The sequence below is a fragment of the Salvelinus alpinus genome, chromosome 27, assembly GCF_045679555.1.
Source record: "Salvelinus alpinus chromosome 27, SLU_Salpinus.1, whole genome shotgun sequence".
Lineage (NCBI taxonomy): Eukaryota > Metazoa > Chordata > Actinopteri > Salmoniformes > Salmonidae > Salvelinus > Salvelinus alpinus.
Window position 1 is genome coordinate 16,639,738 of NC_092112.1, and position 23,280 is coordinate 16,663,017.

The following is a 23,280-nucleotide window of genomic DNA, read 5'->3' on the forward strand; positions in this document are numbered from 1 at the left end:
TTAAAACTACTTTTTGCATTATGTCCACCCAATATAACCTTTATTGCTTCTTTGTTATCAAGCCACCAGTGGCCTTGACCTATGGAACAAAATGTTGAATAGGCAAACACCTGAGAGGGAGAAAACTATGAAAACCAGCATCATTTTAGTGCTCTGTATGCGCTGTCTATGGATCTCATCCCGGGTCCTTTATAGAACATTTAGTCAACAATACAATGATCCCTTATAAGAGAGATGGAAAATTTAGCACAGCAAAACATGTCTTGGATATCCCTTCATCACAATTGAGGTGTGGAAACTTAACCATGGGCCTGAGACAGTACAACAACATATTATATAGCATCTCAACCAAAAAACAGCATTTAGCAAGTTAACATGTTCAACATGTCTTTGAGACAAAGAATAAAAAACATCTATATTTTTGACAACATAATGCACCTTAAAAATATTAATTAGCTCTTAGCAATAAATATGTTTGTTAATATGAACAACTTCACAAAAGGCAAATGGTGTTCTATAAAAGCGAGACACCTGTCAAATTTCACCATCAAACAGTTTTGTCGAGTAGACATTGGAGCCCCGTCTGTCCTAAGCAGTGTCAGCAAATGAATGTATATGTTCACCTGTGGTGTATTCATTACTCCACACCATAGCAAACGGTAGCAAAACGTTTTTGCACTGGAAACAACTGTTTGTTATTAGACAAGGTCAGGTTAGTCACTCCCTGTTAAGACCGTTTGCTTCCGGTCAATTTTGTTTGGTTCCTAGTGAATACCCCCTGATCATATGTTCATTTTGGGGGGCAGGGGGGAGCGAGCATCTTTTCAAAAGAATAACAAAAACACACAAGGAAATTAGAAGTGCACGGATACTATCAATGGTACTTGGTATCGGGCCGATATGCTACTACTTGAACAGGGTATCTGTCAATGCTAGCAGATACAAAGTTCAGATATGTAGCTGACATATTGTTGTTGTATCTTCACTTTAGCCGAGGTCATGTCTCCTGCCTAGTAGTGTTGGGAGAATTTTTTTGTTTTGATACGGTTACACATCGGGATATTCGTTTTTACGATATTGCGATATACATTTTGCGCTAGTCAACTGTACCAATACTCCAGTATTTTTCCTTTATAGCGTGTTCTCCTTTATAAATGGTGAGCCAATTTCTTTATAGCACTTTTATTTCCATGACTGATTAAAACTCGTTTTCTCATGGCTCTTGTCCCTCTGCAGCAGACATATAGTGAGCAATATGTTTGGAACATCGAATCGCAATACATATAGAAGCGTAAAAATCACAATACATATCGTATCGGCACCCAAGTATGGTGATAATATCTTATCGTGAGGTCCCTGGCAATTCTCAGCCCTACTAGTTTTCATAGAATAACTTTTCTATATTTGTTATTGTATTGAAATTATTATTTTTAAAAGCATTTTTATATGTCATTATTTGTTTACTGCATTATGTTTGGTTGATTAGGAGGTAGCATTGATTGAACTGGGTTAAAGTTCATGTTATGAAAAATAAATACTTGAATCGGTACTCGCCGGTATCGGCCGATCCTCAAGAGAAAGTACTTGGTACCTGGAATGATCAGCAAGAGTTGGTAACGGTGCACATCTATAGGAAATGTATATTACATAAGATATGTGTGCTTCTAATTGAGCTGGTTTTGAGCTGGCGTTGAGATTGGAAAGTCAATAGAGAGGAAGCATAATCAGTCTCTCTCTCCCATCTGTCTTTTTATCTCTCCCTTGTTACTAAAATCCATCATCCTGGTCTCGGCGTGACAGTATCAGCTGCCTCCTGGGACCACTCAGATGGGGGATGCTGGGCGGTGAGTCCCCCTGCGCCCCAGAGTCCAGTTTGGGTGTTGAGGTGTAGCACGGACCCATCCGACCCATCTGCAGGCTCGTCATGTCCCTATGGGCGGGGTTGCTGGGGATGAAGCTAAGGCCTGCCATGCCCATGGGGGGGCTGACCCGGTCCAGGTGGGGGTTGCTGGTGATGCTGGGGGACTGGGGGTCGGCGCTGAAGTACAGTGTGGTGCTGGACAGGGTGGTGTTAGGGCAGAAGTAGGGCTCGGGGCTTTTCCCAAACAACGATTTGCCCTCAGGCGAGCTACGCTTGTAGGAGTCAGAAACCGGTGACTCCAGCGGGCTCTCCATGTCCTCCAGGCTGTCCTTGCTCTCCTCCTCGCCCTCGCCGGGCGTCTCGGCTGACGTGGGCTCGTCACTAGCACTCTGGAACTCCTCCTTGCAGTCCGAGAGGGGCGCCAAGCCCCCCTTCATTCCCTGCGATTCAGACACTGAGGCCCCGGAAACCCCGGAGACCCCGTCGCAGCTGCCGCCGCCTGCCGTGGTCGTCCCGCCGCCGCCCGTACTCTTGGCCTCAGAGTTACAATAGGACTCGTCCACTTCCAAGATGGCCGCCACACCGCCGGAACCATAGGCGCAGTTAATCTTCCCCAAGTCACCGGTTTTTAGTGCCAAGCGAATCAGGAGCCAGTGGTGATGGCGGCAGGGGCACGAGTTACCCAGCCTGGGACCGCAACTCCCAGGATGCTCCAGGAGGGAGCCAGCCACGCCTGAGAGGGAGAAGCTGCCGTGATTATGCAGGGAGGAGGGGGCAGCCTGGGGGAGGCTCTTGACACCACCCCCACCCCCCAGGGAGTAGGAAGACTCGCCCCGCTCCAGGCCCTCTAGACAGGTGGAGCCCATATGGTGGTTGTGGTGGCCCAGGCGCTGGCCCTTGCCCTGGGCGATCTCGGTGGACTTGGGGTGGAGGAAGCGGTAGTACAGGACCAGAGAGGTGGTGCCTGGAGTAGGGAGAGAAAAGAGAGGGGAAGACTTAGAAACACGCAGTGTAGTACAGGGTGTTTAAATTAAGTGATGGGATTGAAAAGTTCCCTATGGGAAACAGTAAAAGTTGGTTGTGTCTGAAGCTTGACATGGTGCTTTAAAAAGATCCGATGCAGCCATTTTTATCTCAATATCAAATCATTTCTTGGTAACAAATAAGTACCTTAATGTGATTGTTTTCAATTAAAATGCTCAACAAGAAAGATTTTTGCTAGGACTGTCTGGTAGTGGTCTGAGTTGGGAGGGAACTCTAGCCCGTTATTGCAGAGAGGTTTGGAACTCTTTCTTATTGGTCTGTTAACTCATTTACTGTCTGGTGATGTCATAACGGCAGGCCAAAACTCCATCCCACCAAAACAGGCTGAAATTTCAGGCAGTCTTTTCAAACAACTCTTACACTAAAAAGGGGTTATCATAATTTTCACAATTTCACAGTATTATTCCAACCTCATAGTGTGGAAATATATATAAAACACAGAAAAATCACGTTTTTGAACCTCACTGGTCAAAATAACATTTAATTTATACTCTGTCGGAATGTCTGTAGACAGTCGCTTCCGTTTTCCTTTTCACAGAACTTTGACCCTGTCGGAGTGTCTGTTGTCATGGTTACCGCACAGTAGTTAGGTTGCTATCCAATTTGCGACAGATTTATGTGAATATTCTAAAATATGCCAAATAAACTGCATACATCCCCGAGTCGTAGTGGGAGGATCCCACACCATATAATGTAGTGACTCCCAAGTTTACTTCGATACGATGGTTATTATACAGTACCAATATTTGCACATAAAGGCAATTGCACCACCATTTCTCACATAATTAATTTCAGAGACACAAAAGATCCCACCTTGTCTAGCTGTTAGGAATTTTGTTAATAAATAATTAAAACAATTTCTAGCTTTAGATAAAACTATAACTAATTGAACTCTGCATGCCTGGTGAAAAGAGATTTGTGTTGTGGGTTATAAAATAAGCAGAAAGGGTCATTAAACTATGGTTGAACTGACCCAACTTAGCCCTGAGGTGTTTAGATAAGGCTGTGGGTAACTTTTTAGGTCTTCCATTATCTGGAGTTGTCTGCTAAAGTGGTAATAAATTATAGTGAGCCTTCAGGATAATCGATTACAGTAATCCCTCGTTTATCGCGGGGGTTACGTTCCGAAAATGACCCGCGATAAGTGAAATCCGCGAAATAGAAAACTTTTTTTTTTTTTACAATTAGCAACTATTACATGTATACAAATACAGTGACTCACGTGTAGGCCGTTTCACTGCTCTTCAGACTGGGCCGCTGCATCCTGACTGCGCTCTGCAGTGTTCTCTTCTTCTGAAGCCTGCGGTGCAGGTGTGTTTGTTCGGGAGAAGAGCATAGTGATAGGCAGCTGTTGTCGCTCTTTTTTCTTCTTTGCAAAAAGATCCTTGTACACCGACATGCCACCATCGATTACGTTGGAGAACTGTAATGAACGGCTCATCAAAGGGTCCCATTCCTCAGCTACTCGCTTAAGTTCAGTGGCCATTCGCACCATGGTTGCTAAGCGACCAAGCGTTAGTCCTTCCTTCCTTCCTGGCCAACTTAATGTAAATTTGCCAAGCTGTTTTATGTACGTACACATAACTGCACGAGACGACAAAATGATAGCACAATTCGTAGCATGTTTTGATACAAGAAGCGGGAGTGAGTTTTTAGCGAATCAGAATGCAGAGCACAATGCACCAAAAAAAAAAAAAAAATGCATTATGAAAATCCGCGAAATAGCGAATCCGCGATAAGTGAACCGCGAAGTGGCGAGGGATCACTGTACATTGTGTGTCATGTGTGTGCGCTGTGAAGTTGGAAAGAACTTTTGAACCTGTTTTCTATTTGTCAGGACAAGGAGACTTATTCTGTAACCTATGACGTCATATCTTGTATATAAACCTGTTGTTTATGATCAAATGGTAGCGTGCTCCGAGAATAAATTCTATTATCTAATTTTAATAAGACTGTATCCTGTCTATTTTATGTTAATAAGTATCTTACAAATTCTTATAAATAGACAGATTGAATTTAATTAATGAGTACATTAGAGGAATTATTTAATTCCACTAACACTAGCGTTTGTTTTTTTTGTACGATTTTATTTGAGCTTTTATAAACAATACTAAACATACAAACATCAACTACATCCCACCTGCCCAGACCCACTAGCACACACTCCCATCTCCAGTGCCACCATCTTTCCACCACATGGCCTGAATCTGCACCATTTTGTTTAGATTTTTCCATTGTGTTAATGATGGTGGATTGATTTATTTCCAAGATGAGTGATGAGAAGAGAATCGTCCAACCCATTGGGTATCTCACTACACCTCCATATACCATGTCTTGAAATATGTCGAGAGATGGATTCAAATTAAGTTGACATTGTAATTCTTCTGACAACCAACTTTCTAGCTCCGCCCACAACTTCCGGACTTCATAGCGTTCCCAGAAAGCATGGATTATTGAGTCATGATTAGTTTTACACTTAAGACATGACTCTGCCGTTGTGCTGTAGAATATGTGAATTTTGTCTATTGTATAATACATTCTATACATTAGCTTATACTGGATTAAGCTTACATTTTGTGTTAACTATAATTTCATTAGTGCTCCAACTTTCCCTCTATCTTGTGCCAACATCAGTTATTTTTAAGTCTTGGTTCCAATATTTTTTTTATTTCACAACTTTGTTTTCTAAGAGATTGTCAGCTGGATATGCTCTTTGCAAAAAAAATTTGGGATGTGTAACTTAAGTTGCATATATTTGAAACAATCTACATTGGTCAACCCAAAATTACTTTTTCGTTCTGGCATGGAAATAAATGTATTTCTTGTTACCAAGTCATTCATGTTTTCTATGCCTTTAGTTTTCCATGTGGATCAATTTATTGGTGAATTCTGAAAAGCTATCTAAGGATTGTTCAATAAGATGTGTTTTTAGGAAGTGATATTGGTGCTCGTAGAATACATTATCTTCCATATATTTTTTATTTAACCTTTTATTTAACTAGGCAAGTCAGTTAAGAACAAATTATTATTTACAATGACGGCTTACCATATTGTTATAGTGTTCCATATAGTTATAGTGTTCCATATTGTTATAGTGTTCCATATAGTTATAGTGTTCCATATAGTTATAGTGTTCCATATAGTTATAGTGTTCCATATAGTTATAGTGTTCCATATAGTTATAGTGTTCCATATAGTTATAGTGTTCCATATAGTTATAGTGTTCCATATAGTTATAGTGTTCCATATAGTTATAGTGTTCCATATTGTTATAGTGTTCCATATTGTTATAGTGTTCCATATTGTTATAGTGTTCCATATAGTTATAGTGTTCCATATTGTTATAGTGTTCCATATTGTTATAGTGTTCCATATTGTTATAGTGTTCCATATAGTTATAGTGTTCCATATTGTTATAGTGTTCTATATAGTTATAGTGTTCCATATTGTTATAGTGTTCCATATTGTTATAGTGTTCCATATTGTTATAGTGTTCCATATTGTTATAGTGTTCCATATTGTTATAGTGTTCCATATTGTTATAGTGTTCTATATAGTTATAGTGTTCCATATAGTTATAGTGTTCCATATTGTTATAGTGTTCCATATTGTTATAGTGTTCCATATAGTTATAGTGTTCCATATAGTTATAGTGTTCCATATAGTTATAGTGTTCCATATTGTTATAGTGTTCCATATAGTTATAGTGTTCCATATTGTTATAGTGTTCCATATTGTTATAGTGTTCCATATTGTTATAGTGTTCCATATTGTTATAGTGTTCCATATAGTTATAGTGTTCCATATAGTTATAGTGTTCCATATAGTTATAGTGTTCTATATAGTTATAGTGTTCCATATAGTTATAGTGTTCCATATAGTTATAGTGTTCCATATTGTTATAGTGTTCCATATAGTTATAGTGTTCCATATAGTTATAGTGTTCCATATAGTTATAGTGTTCCATATTGTTATAGTGTTCCATATAGTTATAGTGTTCCATATTGTTATAGTGTTCCATATAGTTATAGTGTTCCATATAGTTATAGTGTTCCATATAGTTATAGTGTTCCATATAGTTATAGTGTTCCATATAGTTATAGTGTTCCATATTGTTATAGTGTTCCATATTGTTATAGTGTTCCATATAGTTATAGTGTTCCATATAGTTATAGTGTTCCATATAGTTATAGTGTTCCATATTGTTATAGTGTTCCATATAGTTATAGTGTTCCATATAGTTATAGTGTTCCATATTGTTATAGTGTTCCATATAGTTATAGTGTTCCATATAGTTATAGTGTTCCATATAGTTATAGTGTTCCATATAGTTATAGTGTTCCATATAGTTATAGTGTTCCATATTGTTATAGTGTTCCATATAGTTATAGTGTTCCATATAGTTATAGTGTTCCATATTGTTATAGTGTTCCATATAGTTATAGTGTTCCATATAGTTATAGTGTTCCATATAGTTATAGTGTTCCATATAGTTATAGTGTTCCATATAGTTATAGTGTTCCATATAGTTATAGTGTTCCATATAGTTATAGTGTTCCATATTGTTATAGTGTTCCATATAGTTATAGTGTTCCATATAGTTATAGTGTTCCATATTGTTATAGTGTTCCATATTGTTATAGTGTTGCATATTGTTATAGTGTTCCATATAGTTATAGTGTTCCATATAGTTATAGTGTTCCATATTGTTATAGTGTTCCATATAGTTATAGTGTTCCATATAGTTATAGTGTTCCATATTGTTATAGTGTTGCATATTGTTATAGTGTTCCATATAGTTATAGTGTTCCATATAGTTATAGTGTTCCATATAGTTATAGTGTTCTTAATTATGAAGTTGTTAATGTTCTTAGCTTTATCCATTTGAAAATAAGACACATACAAAGATTCTGGGGATGAGCATGAGCTTGAGAAATGGAACTTTATTCCATTACTCAACAGTATGAAAGCAGATCTAATTAAATGGAATAAATCTTCCCATAAATCTTACAGGCAGAATAAACCTCTTTAGAATGGCATGCCTGCCAAAGATTTTGTATTTATTTTCGGTAATACCAATTACCCCAACAAAGACATTCTTTAAAAAAGTATACTCGGTCATAACATACTTTATATGGGCAAATAAAATGTATAGAATAAACCACTTCCTAAATCTCAGGGAGGTTTTAACCTTCCAGACTTGGAATTGTATCAACTCGCTACCAATGCACTAAAGGAGGAACAATGGGTACATATCATATTTTGTTTTGTCAACATTTAGAAAGTTTACAGACAAATTAGCTGTTTCCATAAGGCCTGTTATGCCATGTTTTATCCAACATGTTTCTCTAACATCAGATGTGTACAGTGTGGTATCCCTCAGGGCAGTTGCATTGGGCTGTTAGAAATTATTTGCCACTTGTTTTACAAGAACCTAAAATGACTATGTATGCTGATGACTGCACAATGTACACATCAGCACCTACAGCCAGTGAGCTCACTGAGACTCTTAGAATGGAGTTACAGTCAGTGTCAGAATGGGTCATTAATAATAAACTGGTCTGAAAAATAATTGTATTTGGTTTAAAGCATTATCTTAGACCTAAACCTCAACTGGAGTTGTGCATAAAGGGTGTGAACATTGAACAAGGTGAAGAAGCTGAACTCTTAGGAGTAACATTGGATAGTCAGTTATTATGGTCTTGTCATATTGACAAAGTTGTTGTGAAGATGGGGAGAGGTATGTCTGTTATAGAAATGTATTCTGCGTGTTTGACACAAAGATCAACTGTACTAGTTGTTTAGGCTCTGATATTGTCCCATCTTGATTACTGTCCGGCAACATGGTCAGGTGCAGCAGAGAAAAGCAAAGCTGCAGCTGGCTCAAAACAAAGCAGCACACCTTGCCTTTAACTGCAAACATAGAACTAACATCAACAACATGCATGATAGTCATAGATACACTTCAAACAGACATGCATACCCCACCAGACACTATGGGTTTCTTCACAGTACCTAAACTGAAAACAGATGTACTGTAATGCGTCGCTCAGCTTTGTATAGAGCCATGTCATCGTGGAATGCTCTGCAAGTAAAGCAAGTTTAGCTAAAAAAAAAACATATTGTATCACAGCACCTCTTCTCTTTATAAATAATCACATTTAACTGTAGTGTATATAAGAATATATGAATAGTGTGTAAATAGTACTTTTGTTGTCTCTTGGTGTCTTTCCTATATACAACTATTTTATTTCATGTTGTTCTTGTCTTACTGTTCTGTACTTTGTCATGTATTATGTGGACCCCATGAGGAGTAGCTGCTGCATGTGCAGTAGATAATGAGGATCCTAATAAAATAAACTTGCATAAAAAGGTTGGATGGAAACCTGGTTTGTGACAGTAACAAGACTCTACTAGAAAGCTCACCATTACCTTGTAAATAATGATCTTATTGTGAGTTTATTTTCTTGCAATAATGACCTTTTTTTTTGCTAAAGTTAAGACATTTTCAGCTATGCTCTATTTGAACTGGCTAGCTAGCTAACAAGCTAAAAACATACCAAAACATCCTTTAGGAAGTTTCTTTTAGTTGCTAGATAGTTTCTTTTAGCTGCCTGGCATGACATTTACAAACAATTATTTTGAAACTAATGGGTTTATGGTGTTAAAATCAGGTAGTTATGCTATTTGGATCACCAAGCTGCTGATGTCATGTAGAGGCTGTCATTTTTGTGTTTATACTTTTCATAACGACAACGACAAGTTGGCGTCGGACAACAATAGAACGTTTATGATGTCACTGCGACAGCTGTCTACAGCATGTCAATATAACAACTGCAAACCAGCCTTTAGATAGACAATATATCTCTTACAACCATGAACATTACTAAATCTGTGATATTTGAGGTTTCTCTGGTAGTAGAAATTTGCCCTAAATGAAATCTACATTTGAATAGAAGAAGTTTCCTTTTTAACGTGTATTAGGTTTAACTTTAGCTTTGTAATAGCTCTTTTTAAGATCCTCTGTTAAGTGCACACACCTCAGGCATAACCTGGGGGTTAAAACTAAATTCTACATTAGAATAAGGAGACTCCAAAGATTGACTCACCAAGCAGGAAGCTGCACAGCACGACGGTAGGGAGGGTTATGCTATCCCATGATTTCTCACTGAGGAAGTCTGACGCTGCCACTAGTAGTGTGGCATTCTCCAGTAGCATGGCCTATAGGAGAAGAGGTCAAACGAGAGGTCAGGAGAGTGAACAAATAGCCAGCCCCCCCCCCCAAAATAAACAACTCATCTCAAAGACACAGGGGTGAAGGCATAAGACAAGGAATGACAACGAGCACCAGGAGATTCAAACAGAAGTCAATCAGAACACTCCTAAGCTGCACATTCAATTCAAATTAAACCAATCTTTATTGTCCCTGAAGGGCAATCCTCATCCTCCTTGTCATCATACGTGCCATGTAGAAGCAGGAAATTGAAACTGAACTAAATCTGAACTAACTAATATTTTTATTCTCCCCAAAGGGTAATTCAGTTGCTGCGTACGAATTTACCCTCTATCGAGTTTCTTCTCTCTCGTACGTACCAGGTAGAAGCCGGCCATGCGGAAGCGCGAGGGGCCTTCTTTGACATTGAGGAAGAGGAAGATGTGGACTAATCCCAGCACGGCGTTGAACAGCCGCCAGCGCCACGGGCCAGTGCAGATATCGGGTTGCTGGGCGACCAGCCAGAAAGACGCTGTGAGCCAGTGGAAGCCTGGAGGTCAATGTAAAAATACATTATTCCAGAGTGAATTAGACAGTGGAGCACTACTGTGGTGGGAATACAGAGTGTGTGTGTGTGTGTGTGTGTGAGACAGAGAGAGGGTGTGTGTGTGTGTGTGTGTGTGTGTGTGTGTGTGTGTGTGTGTGTGTGTGTGTGTGTGTGCATGTGTGACGGCGAGAGAGACAGGGTTGTGTGTGTGTGTGTATGCACGTGTGCTCAGCAGGACCAGAAGGAACAGAGACAGAGAGGTAAGAGGTAATGTGCATCGTCATGCAGGGGGACACTGGTTGCCAAGAAACTAGCTTTGAAGGGCGATATGTGTTGTGAAGATGCCTTTTGTTGATTTGTTTATTTATAATCAAACCTGAGGCTTTGAGCATTTGGTATAATGCACATAGAGGTCAATTGTAGGTCAAATCATTTTGATTGGTTCTGCTGTCGGATGATTGTGAAGCATCTCAAATCTGCATTGATGCATTATTGACGACAATCGAGTTCTCTGAGTAAATGATGCTCAAGGAGTTAACAGTAACTCTCTCTCTCTCTCTACCTTTATACGATCATGCCGACCAGAACCAAACTGTACTGGCCTGGCTCAGATCTTCTCTGTTCACATTGTCCTTTTCAGCAGGGTTTCCAGCAACTATGTGGATGCTTAACCAGGCCTGCTCAGTACAGCTTGGTTTGGCTTGGCTTGATTTTGCTCAGTCGTGTGAAAAGCCCTCTAGTTTCTCCAGTTGTTGCACTGCTCCCTCCCTCCCTCCCTCCCTCCCTCTCTCTCACCTGCCACTCCGCAGGTCCACCAGTGGAAGTAGCGGGCGAAAGACATGAGGCTTGCCACCCGGGCACCCAGCATGCCCGCCCTCCACAGCAGCTGGCACAGCAGGGCGGCCGGGGGCATGGCCAGGTGCCCCGGGCGTATAAGGCAGCACGCCCGGCTGAACAGCACCAGCGCCCAGGACAGCGACAGCAGGCACAGGCCGGCGCATGCCGCCACTGTGGAGGCAGATTAATGGGGAGAGGGTGAGAATGAGAGGGAAGTATGGGGAGGCGGGGGGAGTGAGAAATGATCAGATCTTTTTTACAGACCAGGTTTTTCCATTACAAAAATGACCAACTACAAGTTAGTTTCTTAGGGATTTTCTTCCCTTCCTATTTTAAGTGGCTGACTATAACCGGCTACCATTTCACTTCTCAACAAGGTTCCCATCCTGATTATAGACCTCTATAGTCCCAGATGAGCTGGCATGATCTGATGGATAACACCGTTTGATCTGATGGATAGCACCGTTTGATCTGATGGATAACACCGTTTGATCTGATAGATAGCACCGTTTGATCTGATGGATAGCACCGTTTGATCTGATGGATAACACAGTTTGATCTGATAGATAGCACCGTTTGATCTGATGGATAGCACCGTTTGATCTGATGGATAGCACCGTTTGATCTGATGGATAGCACCGTTTGATCTGATAGATAGCACCGTTTGATCTGATGGATAGCACCGTTTGATCTGATGGATAGCACCGTTTGATCTGATAGATAGCACCGTTTGATCTGATGGATAGCACCGTTTGATCTGATGGATAGCACCGTTTGATCTGATAGATAGCACCGTTTGATCTGATGGATAGCACCGTTTGATCTGATAGATAGCACCGTTTGATCTGATGGATAACACCGTTTGATCTGATAGATAGCACCGTTTGATCTGATGGATAACACAGTTTGATCTGATAGATAGCACCGTTTGATCTGATGGATAGCACCGTTTGATCTGATGGATAGCACCGTTTGATCTGATGGATAGCACCGTTTGATCTGATAGATAGCACCGTTTGATCTGATGGATAGCACCGTTTGATCTGATGGATAGCACCGTTTGATCTGATAGATAGCACCGTTTGATCTGATGGATAGCACCGTTTGATCTGATGGGTAACACAGTTTGATCTGATGGGTAACACAGTTTGATCTGATGGATAACACAGTTTGATCTGATAGATAGCACCGTTTGATCTGATGGATAGCACCGTTTGATCTGATGGGTAACACAGTTTGATCTGATGGATAACACAGTTTGATCTGATTTCAATGAAAATTCCAGAATGTTAGGGAATCCTCAGTTCTTTAGGATATGACTGTATATTTCAGTAACAAAATGACATACAGTGCCTTTGGAAAGTATTCATACCCCTTGACCTTTTCCACATTTTGTAACGTTACAGCCTTATTCAAAAATGTATTAAATAAAAGTAATTCCTCCTCAGCAATCTACACACAATTTCCCATAATAACGAAGTGAATACAGGTCTTTAGAAATATTTGCACATTTATTAAAAATAAAAATACCTTATTTACATAAGTTTTCAGCCCCTTTGCTATGAGACTCAAAATTGAGCTCAGGTGCATCCTGTTTCCATTGATCGACCTTGAGATGTTTCTACAACTTGATTGGAGTCCACCTGTTGTAAATTCAATTGATTGGACATGATTTGGAAAGGCACACACCTGTTTAGTAAAAGGCACATGACAGCCTGCTTGGACCATGAAAAACAAGATTCTCTGGTTTGATGAAACTTTGGCCTGAATGCCAAGCGTCACATCTGGAGGGAACCTGGCACCGTTCTTTCTCCGAGTTGTAACAGTAAGCAGAGCAGAAACTGGCTACTCTTGAGTTGGCTGATGTAGCTGGCAAGGTAACGGCTGCTTAACTTATCAGAAAAATATCTAACTAGTGTTTATTCACTGTGCTGAGCTAGTAGCGTAACTCAGAGTTTCCCAAAGTTGGTCCTTAAAGCTATAGTCTGGAATAATGGTCATTTCAATTAGAGGCGAAAGAAACGCACACCTATTTAGGCGAGGTGCTGGTTAGCGGAGTGGAACACTTAAAAAAATAAAGGAGAGCCGCACACTCTAGGAGCTCAGACAAGATGTCTTCATCAGGGTATACCGGGTGAACCATTGATTCTATTCTTGGATAATATCATGTATAATATGTACACCAAGGTAATTATTTTTGTAAAACAAATGGGAGGAAGACCTGGTAGAAGCTATTGGGCATGATGAATGGATACAGATATGCTTGAATGCCCAGTCATGTTCATATCATCTCAGACATCAATTACTGCAGTTTAAGATCATCCATAGAACTTACTACACTACACAGGAAACCATGAAGTTTATTAGGCTACGGGCTAAAGATGAAATAATTTATGATGAGGGTGGTGAAAGCGCACAGTGATGAGCTTGATGGTCCTTTCCAATAAATATTGAAGGTCTTATTCTGATGTATTCGGTACATGAACATTTTAACGAAAAAGTACATTTTGTGTGCTCTACGTCATCACACACTGACTTATCTGCAATAAGTCTGTTTGGTGAAAACATACCACTGGTGGGAAAATGTGCATATTTTCTTAATGCAGGTTCTAGAATATTCGCATGAAAATCTGTCGCCAATTGGATCAAAACCTAGCTAGTGAGGCTAAAGAAAGTGTGCCATATCAATTTACCTAATTGTTACTTTGGACAAAAATCAAGTCTTCAATATTGTTGTCATGCTTTTTGTATAACAAATATTATTATAGAAAAATTCTGAATTTTCCATTAATCGTAATTAATCACAGCAAATCCTGAGATTACCTCGATTAAATGTTGTTATCGTTGGACCGCCCTATTTCATACATATGCAGGGAAAATGTTACAGGGAAGTGTCATGAATTCAGAATAGGGCAGTATAAGATACAATTGTACATCTTCACAATTCATTGGGTGTTAGACAGCTTTTTTTTTTGTATTATTCCCAATCCAACCCTAGGATCATCTTTCCCACTGTCCGTGCAATCTTATTCTGTAGCCAGGTTTCCATCCAATCTTTTTATGCGAGTAAAGTACATGTCGAAAAAAAGAATTTCATTACAGGCCTGAGAGTAAACTTTAAAAACGTTGACAAAACAAAATACGCTAGACAAGGTGGGATCTTTGTGTCTGTAAAATGAATTATGAGAGAAATATCTGTAGAAAGGCTTTTATGCGCAAATATTGATATAACCATCATATTGAAGTAAACTTAGGAGTCACGCGATGACATGTGTGGCACTCCCACTGCGACTCAGTCTCCTGTATCTATGCTGCAATATTCCATGTGCCGGGGGGCTAGGGCCAGTCTGCTATATCTGGTGTAATTCTCCTGTCTTATCTGGTGTCCTGTGTGATCTTAGATATGCTCCCTCTAATTATCCCATCTCTCTCCCCCTCCCGGAGGACCTGAGCTCAAGGACCATGCCTCAGGACTACCTGGCCTGACGACTCCTGGCTGTCCCCGTCCCTAGTCCACCTGGTTGTGCTGGATACCCAGTTTCTGCTGTTCTGCCTGCGGCTATGGAACACTGACCTGTTCACTGGACCCCCACATGCTGTCTCAACCTCGAATGGCTCGGCTATGAAAAGCCAACTGACATTAAGTCCGAGGTGCTGACCTCTTGCACCCTCTACAAACACTGTGATTATTATTTGACCCTGCTGGTCTTCTATGAACGTCTGAAGAACAATCTGGCCTTAACGGCCATGTACTCTTATATTCTACACCTGGCACAGCCAGAAGAGGACTGGCCACCCCTCAGAGCCTGGTTCCTCTAGGTTTCTTCATAGGTTCCTGCCTTTCTAGAGTTTTTCCTAGCCACCGTGCTTCTACATCTGTATTACTTGCTCTCTGGGGTTTCTAGGCTCGGTTTCTGTATAAGCACTTTCTGACAACTGCTGTTGTAAAAAGGGCTCAATAAATACATTTTATTGATTGATTAGGCTAGAGATTAAATAAGTTATGATGAACTTCACAGGGTGGTGAAAGTGCACGGTGATGAACTTCACAGGGAGGTGAAAGTGCACGGTGATGAGCTTGATGCTCCTTTCCAATAAATATCCAGGGTCTTATTCTGGTGACATGATGATCGATGCTTGGCTGCTGTTTGACAAATAAAAAGTATTATTTTAGTCCATAATAATCTCATCATGTAGGGAATACATGTGCTCTAGTCAACAGAGTGCAGATGCTAGAGCACATGTGCCATAACCAGAGTGGACACACTCGGTACATAACATGTTTTTGTGACAAAACCATCAGTAGTGTTGAAAATGTGATAAACCCATTTAACTAGTTTTTTTTCTGTACATGAAAATGTAACCGCAAAAGGTACTTGTATGTGCACTACGTCATCACACACAGCCTTTTATATGCAACAAGTCAACTTTATGAAAACACATATCTAGTGGGGGAAATAAGCATCTTGTTTTTATGTAGATATTCGCATGAAAATCTGTCGTCAATTGGATGGAAACCTAACTAATGTGATCTAAAAGGCTAAACTGATCCTAATCAGAACCTCTATTTTGAGATGCTTAAAACACACCAGATGGGAGGCCAGGAGCCTTATGCATTAAGCATCTCAGTGCAGGAGTGGTGATCTAGGGTCAGTTTAAACTTGGTCCTAGATCAGTACACTTCATGAATTCGGGCCCACTAAGAGATGGTAAAAATGGTATTATTACATATATTGAACAAACATATAAAAACACAACATGTAAAGTGTTGGTCCCATGTTTTATGAGCTGAAATAAAATATCCCAGAAACTTTCCATACACACAAAAATCGTATTTAAAAATATATGTTTGTTACATCCCTGTTAGTGAGCATTTCTTTTTTGACAAGATAATCCATACACCTGATGAAGGTGTGGCATATCAAGAAGCTGATTAAAAACCAGCATGGTCATTACACAGGTGCACCTTGTGCTGGGGACAATCAAGAAAAGGCCACTCTAAAATGTTTAGTTGTGTCACACAACAATGCCACAGATATCTTAAGTTGAGGGAATGAATGTCCAACAGAGCTGTTGCCAGAGAAGTTAATGTTAATTTCTCTACCATAAGCCACCTCCAATGTCGTTTGAGAGACCACGTGTAGCCACGCCAGCCCAGGACTTCCACATCCGGCTTCTTCACCTGCTGGATTATCTGACCAGCCACCCGGACAGCTGATGAAACTGTGGGTTTGCACAACAGAAGAATTTCTGCACAAACTGTCAGAAACCGTCTCAGGGAAGCTCATCTGCATGCTCGTTGTCCTCACAAGGGTCTTGACCTGACTGCAAGTTTGGCGTCGTAACTGACTTCAGTGGGCAAATGGTCACCTTGAATGGCCACTGGAGAAGTTCTTCACGGATGAATCCCGGTTTCAACTGTACCGGGCAGATGGCAGACAGCGTGTATGGCGTTGTGTGGGCGAGCGGTTTGCTTATGTTAAAGTTGTGAACAGAGTGGCCCATGGTGGAGTTATGTTATGGGCAGGCATAAACTATGGATAACAAACACAATTGTATTTTATTGATGGCAATTTGAATGAACAGAGATAGACGAGATCCTGAGGCCCATTGTCGTGCCATTCATCCGCCGCCATCACCTCATGTTTCAGCATGACAATGCACGGCCCCATGTCGCAAGGATCTGAACACAATTCCTGGAAGCTGAAAATGTCCCAGTCCCAGTGGCCTGCATACTCACCAGATATGTCACTCATTGAGCATGTTTGGGATGCTCTGGATCGACAGCGTGTTCCAGTTCCCGACAATATCCAGCAACTTCGTAGAGCCATTGGGGCAACATTCCACAGGCCACAATCAACAGCCTGATCAACTCTATGCGAAGGAGATGTTTCGCGCTGCATGAGGCAAATGGTGGTCACACTAGATACTGACTGGTTTTCTGATCCACGCCCCTACATTTTTTTTAAGGTGTCTGTGACCAACAGATACATATCTGTATTCCCAGTCATGTGAAATCCATAGATTAGGGCCTAATGAATTTATTTCAATTGACTGATTTCCTTATATGAACTGTAAATCAGTAAAATCGTTTAAATTGTTGCATGTTGCTTTTATATTTGTGTTCAGTGTAGTAATTAATAACATATGATTTATGTTATATGTTTGTTTCTTTGTAATTAATTGGGTACAGTGATGTCTTACCCGGGGAGTCGAGTTCCACGTCAGTGACGGCCAGGACGTAGGTCTGCAGCAGGGTCTGCGGTAGGGTGAGGACCAGGGCCTCTAACAGGCGGAGGGCGGACACATCAGCCTGCTGCATCACAGCCGCCCCCAGCTCCCCCGCAGTGCCCTGCATGTCCCATACAGACACCATGCAGTCCCACAACCTGCCAGAAGGTGGAGACAAAGACCAACAGCTGTGAGACAGAGCTGGTGAGATAGGGCCAGCGCTAGAGAACAGTGGGTTATGCATGGCGGTGGATGATGCGATGTACTGTGTGTTGGTGGGATTATGTAAGAAATTCTGCAATTTGGATATAATGTAGAATTTTCTGTGTATCTAATTCAGATTAGATACACAGAAGATTTTAAGATTCTAGGTTTAATGATAGAAACCTCTCAAGGTAACATCTAATGCGCATCACTTCCGGTATAGTACTAGAGGACAAATAGGATAAGAGATCTTATTCATCCAACTAAGAAAATCAACGGCAGGTTTCTAAATGATGTTTACTCTGAATTACTCTGAGCTGAAAGCAACTTCTCCGTCAAATTCTAATTCTGAGCCCCATTGCCTTGTTGTCTGAGTCAGGGTGGTGTTCATTAAGGCACAGTGGAAATAAAACATTCTAAAATATTTTGTCACAGAAAACAAAAGCAAGCATTTCTGATTGGACAAGTTCAGATAGTACCTCCACATTTCTGTTTTTGTGCCTATTGAACACACCCAGGTGAGGCCATTGTTCAGGTGGGCTTACCTTTGGAAGATGCCCAGTTGCAACACGTGTGTGAGGGTCAGGAACCAATAGTTGTCTTCCCCATCGTCATGGTACCACCTGAGACTCAACACCTGAACCAGTATCCCTGGCAACAGGAGGGCGAGGGTCAACCCCGCCCACTGTGTTTCCTCATTCCATAGGTAGAATCCTATGCAGTAGATCACTGTATAGAACACATACACACACACACACACAGGGAGGAAATAGATACATTATAATACATTTGTAACAGTATAATAGTGTATCGTTGCATTGAAGTACTAAGGTCTATTTACCTCCCTACATACAAAATATTTTAGATTACATTCTGATCACAACAATGTTTTCTTTTGGTTACATTCTGTACAGTCTATGGTGGGAGTGAATGGTGACACATTCCATTGCACACAAAGAAATCTACATGAATCAGTGAGTGAGTGAGAGAGTGGATGGGTGGATTAATGGTATATTGGGAAACAATCCCCTTGCCCTGACTCCTGGTTTCACAAAAACTTACATGTAAAACCCATATCAAATTCATTGATACTCATGAATTAATGAATTGCCATTTAAAGTGTATGCCTCTTAACCACAAACTTGGCTGGGGGAGAGAGAAGTGCTCGTTGGCTAGATATTGATTATTTCTGTCACATCCCTCCGGACTGGCTGTCTCCGTTGGTGGTGCCCTAGAGAGCGCCTCAGGCACAGCAGTATTTTTATCCGGTTGAAAGGCATCCGTGCCAAGGCCAAAGTCGCTTCGCGCGCAGTCAGTCACCTTTGCCGAAGCTCTTGTCATTGATCTGCTTACTCAGGGCTTCTCACACGCGCAAACAAGGATGCACAGCACCTGTTTCCAGAAGAACGGCCCGGAGGGGACCTCACCTGCTCGCGTGCCCTTCGACCGACATACAAAATCAAACATCACCAAAAGCATTTATCTTATTATCGGCATGATTTGCAGCATGCAAGTTGAGTAGATGTAGCCAGCAATAGAAACAAGATAGAACTGTGAGTGATATATTTTGTGGGTTGAGGTCGGGTGATTGTGGAGGCCAGGTCATCTGATGCAGCACTCCATCACTCTCCTTCTTGGTCAAATAGCCCTTACACAGCCTGGAGGTGTGTTGGGTCATTGTCCGGTTGAAAGAAAATGATAGTCCCGCGCAAACCAGATGGGATGGCGTATCGCTGCAGAATGCTGTGATAGCCATGCTGGTTAAGTGTGCCTTGAATTCTAAATCCCTGACAGTGTCAGCAGCAAAGTACCCCCACAACGTCACACCTCCTCCTCCATACTTCACGGTCGGAACCACACATGCAGAGATCATCCGTTCACCTGTTTCACAAAGACACGGCGGTTGGAACGAAAAATCTAAAATTTGGACTCATCAGACCAAAGGACAGATTTCCACCGGTCTAATGTCCATTACTCGTGTTTCTTGGCCCAAGCAAGTCTCTTCTTATTATTGGTGTCCTTTAGTAGTGGTTTCTTTGCAGAAATTTGACCATGAAGGCCTGATTCACGCAGTCTCCTCTGAACAGTTGATGTTGACATGTGTCTGTTACTTGAACTCTGTGAAGCATTTATTTGGGCTGCGATCTGAGGTGCAGTTAACTAATGATGCAGCAATGCAGCATAGGTAACTCTGGGTCTTTCTTTCCTGTGGCAGTCCTCTTGAGAGCCAGTTTCATCATAGCACTTGATGGGTTTTGTGACTGCACTTTTTCCGCATTGAGTGACCTTCATGTCTTAAAGTAATGATGGACTGTCGTTTCTCTTTGCTAATTTGAGCTGTTCTTGCCATAATATGGACTTGGTATTTTACCAAATAGGGCCATCTTCTGTATACCAACCCTACTTTGTCATAACACAACTGATTGGCTCAAATGCATTAAGAAGGAAAGAAATTCCACAAATTAACTTTTAACATGGCACACCTGTTAATTGAAATGCATTCCAGGTGACTACCTCGTGAAGCTGGTTGAGAGAATGCCAATTGTGCAAAGCTGTCATCAAGGCAAAGGGTGGCTACTTTGAAGAATCTCAAATATAAAATATATTTTATTTGTTTATCACTTTTTTGACTACCACATGATTCCATATGTGTTATTTCATAGTGTTGAAGTCTTCACTATTATTCTACAACGTAGAAAATAGTAAAAATAAAGAAAAGCCCTGGAATGAGTAGGTGTGTCCAAACTTTCGACTGGTACTGTACGTACAGGTAAGGATAAAGTGACTATGCAACAGGATACATATTAAACAGTAGCAGCAGCCTATATGATAAGTCAAAAGAATTAGTACAAAAAGGGTCAATACAGACACTGTAGTTAAATAGTCCTCTGACTCCGCCTGGTATAGAGGTCCTGGATGGCAGGGAGCTTGGCCCCAGTGATGTACTGGGCCGTGCGCACTACCGTCTCTAGCGCCTTGCGATTGGATACCAAGCAGTTGCCATACTAAGTGGTGATGCAGCCAGTCAAGATGCTCTCAATGGTGCAGCTGTAGAACTTTTTGAGGATTTGAAGACCCATGCCAAATGTTTTCATCCTCTGACTGTGTCGGCGTGTGTGGACCATGAGTATTCCTAGACCCGCTCCACTACAGATCCGTCGATGTGGACGGGGGCGTGCTCGGCCCTCTGTTTCCTGTAGTCCACGACACCACAATGCCATGACACTGATCTCCTCCCTATAGGCTGTCTCATTGTCATTGGTGATCAGGCCAACCACCGTTATGTCGTCAGCAAACTTAATGATGGTGTTGGAGTCATGCACAGCCATGCAGTCGTAGGTGAACAAGGAGTACAGGAGGGGACTAAGCACGCACCCCTGAGGGGCCCCCGTGTTGAGTGTCAGCATGGCAGATGTGTTGTTGCCTACCCTCACCACCTGGGGGCGGCCTTTCAGGAAGTCCAGGATCCATTTGTAGAGGGAGGTGTTCAGTCTCAGGGTCCTGAGCTTAGTGACGAGCTTAGAGGGAACTATGGTGTTGAATGATGAGCTGTAGTCAACTAACAGCATTCTCACATAGGTGTTGTTTAGGTGGGAAAGGGCAGTGTGGCGTAGTAGGATTCGATCTTAGTCCTGCATTGAAGTTGACTGTTTGATGGCTCGGAAGTCATTGCGGGATTTCTTGTAAGCATCCGGTTTAGTGTCCCGCTCCTTGCAAGTGGCAATTCTATCCTTTAGCTCAGTGTGGATGTTACTTGTAATCCACGGCTTCTGGTTGGGATATGTATATACGGTTACTGTGGGGAAAACGTTGTCGATGCACTTAGTAATGAGGTCGGTGACTGATGTGGTAAACTCCTCAATGTTATAGGACGATTCCCAGAACATATTCCATTCTGTGCTAGCGAAACAGTCCTGTAGCTTAGCATCCCCTTCATCGGACCACTTCCGTATTGAGCGCATCACTGGTACTTTTGTTTGAGTTTTTGCTTGTAAGCAGGAATCAGGAGGATAGAGTTATGGTCCGATTTATCAAATGGAAGGCGAGAGCTTTGAACGCGTTTCTGTGTGTGGAGTAAAGGCGATCTAGAGTTGTTTTGCATCTAGTTGCACAGTTTCCCTGCATTAAAATCACCCGCCACTAGGAATGTCGCCTCTGGATGTGCATTTTCTTTTTTGCTTACGGCCTTATACGGCTCGTTGAGTACGGTCTTAGTGCCAGCATTGGTTTGTGGTGGTAAATATACAGCTACGAAAATTAGAAATTAAAACTCTTGGTAATTAGTATGGTCTACACTACCGGACATTGGCGCTGAAAATGGTGAACGTCACCAACCTGTAAAAACGGAAGTTCTGCTCCTCCAAACTAATCTCGTACATTGCCAGAGGTGAGTTTCTGAAATTCAGTGCATGCAAAATACTCATAAGATGTCCAGAGACACCTGAGTACATTTTCAAAGTATATTCACTTGACACGTATGCGACATGGGGCATTAAGTGACGCAAACCACATATTTTATTATATGTTTATATAATTTTCTCTTCTCTAGAAATATGTTATTTGAAGGTCTCCTGAGGCTGTCCTAATCACTGCTTAATTTTCATGCAAGGAACTGGGTCCCGGTATCTAAGGGTTTAAAGACCACAATGAAACAACGCAAAGCAAGGTTACCGGGTCACGCCACATTCACATTATGTACTTCTACTTAACTAGCTAGTGTGGCTACTTGGCTAACTAGTGATGCTGAACTGTACTGGAATAAGCGCACGATAGACTGTAGCTAAATACGCATTCCGTGAAGCCCATAATGGTACATTTTGAGAGCTCTACCAATGCACATAACTCAGTGAAGGTCACTAAAGCGGTCCAAGGTTTGTTTGAACGTGATGTGAATGTTCATTTGCAGAATAGAACAAAAGTTAAAGTGGCTAGTATTAGGTGTCCACTTACGCGAGGTTCTTTCGGCCAGTATCACCAGCCCCGACACACCGAAAAGGATAGCTTGGCACCATGCTATCCAACACCCGCTCCGAGCCGCGGAGGGCATCACACGGTCAACGGGCCCAGCGTTTATCATGATACGGAGAAGTGGGCGCCGCGAGAACCAACCGGGGACATTATTATTGTCATCCTTCTCCCTCCGTGGATCCGTTACATCCTCGTTTTGCTGGCTGGCTCCTGTCAAAAAATATCTGACGTCACCGTGCGGTTTTTAAAGAGATAGTACAAAGTACAGTAAGTACTGTACAAACTCCCGATGGTAACATTGACCGTGACACATCACCTGACACTTTTTCGCCACATCTTCTTCGATCATAAAGCGGCTATCCTGGTTTATAATCC

General features: G+C 41.5%; 1 protein-coding gene across 1 annotated transcript; it reads right to left on the reverse strand.

Annotated features, from left to right (window-relative positions):
• Positions 1-18: 18 nt before the first annotated feature.
• On the reverse strand, positions 19-23,120 carry LOC139556053 (XK-related protein 5-like). Its single transcript, XM_071369542.1, has 7 exons — positions 22,888-23,120; positions 18,483-18,666; positions 17,707-17,891; positions 11,461-11,673; positions 10,499-10,668; positions 10,015-10,126; positions 19-2,825 (listed from the first exon to the last, which is right to left on the reverse strand). Exons 1-7 carry the CDS (start codon positions 23,012-23,014, stop codon positions 1,768-1,770), a joined length of 2,049 nt encoding a protein of 682 aa, XP_071225643.1. The 5' UTR covers positions 23,015-23,120; the 3' UTR covers positions 19-1,767.
• Positions 23,121-23,280: the final 160 nt, after the last annotated feature.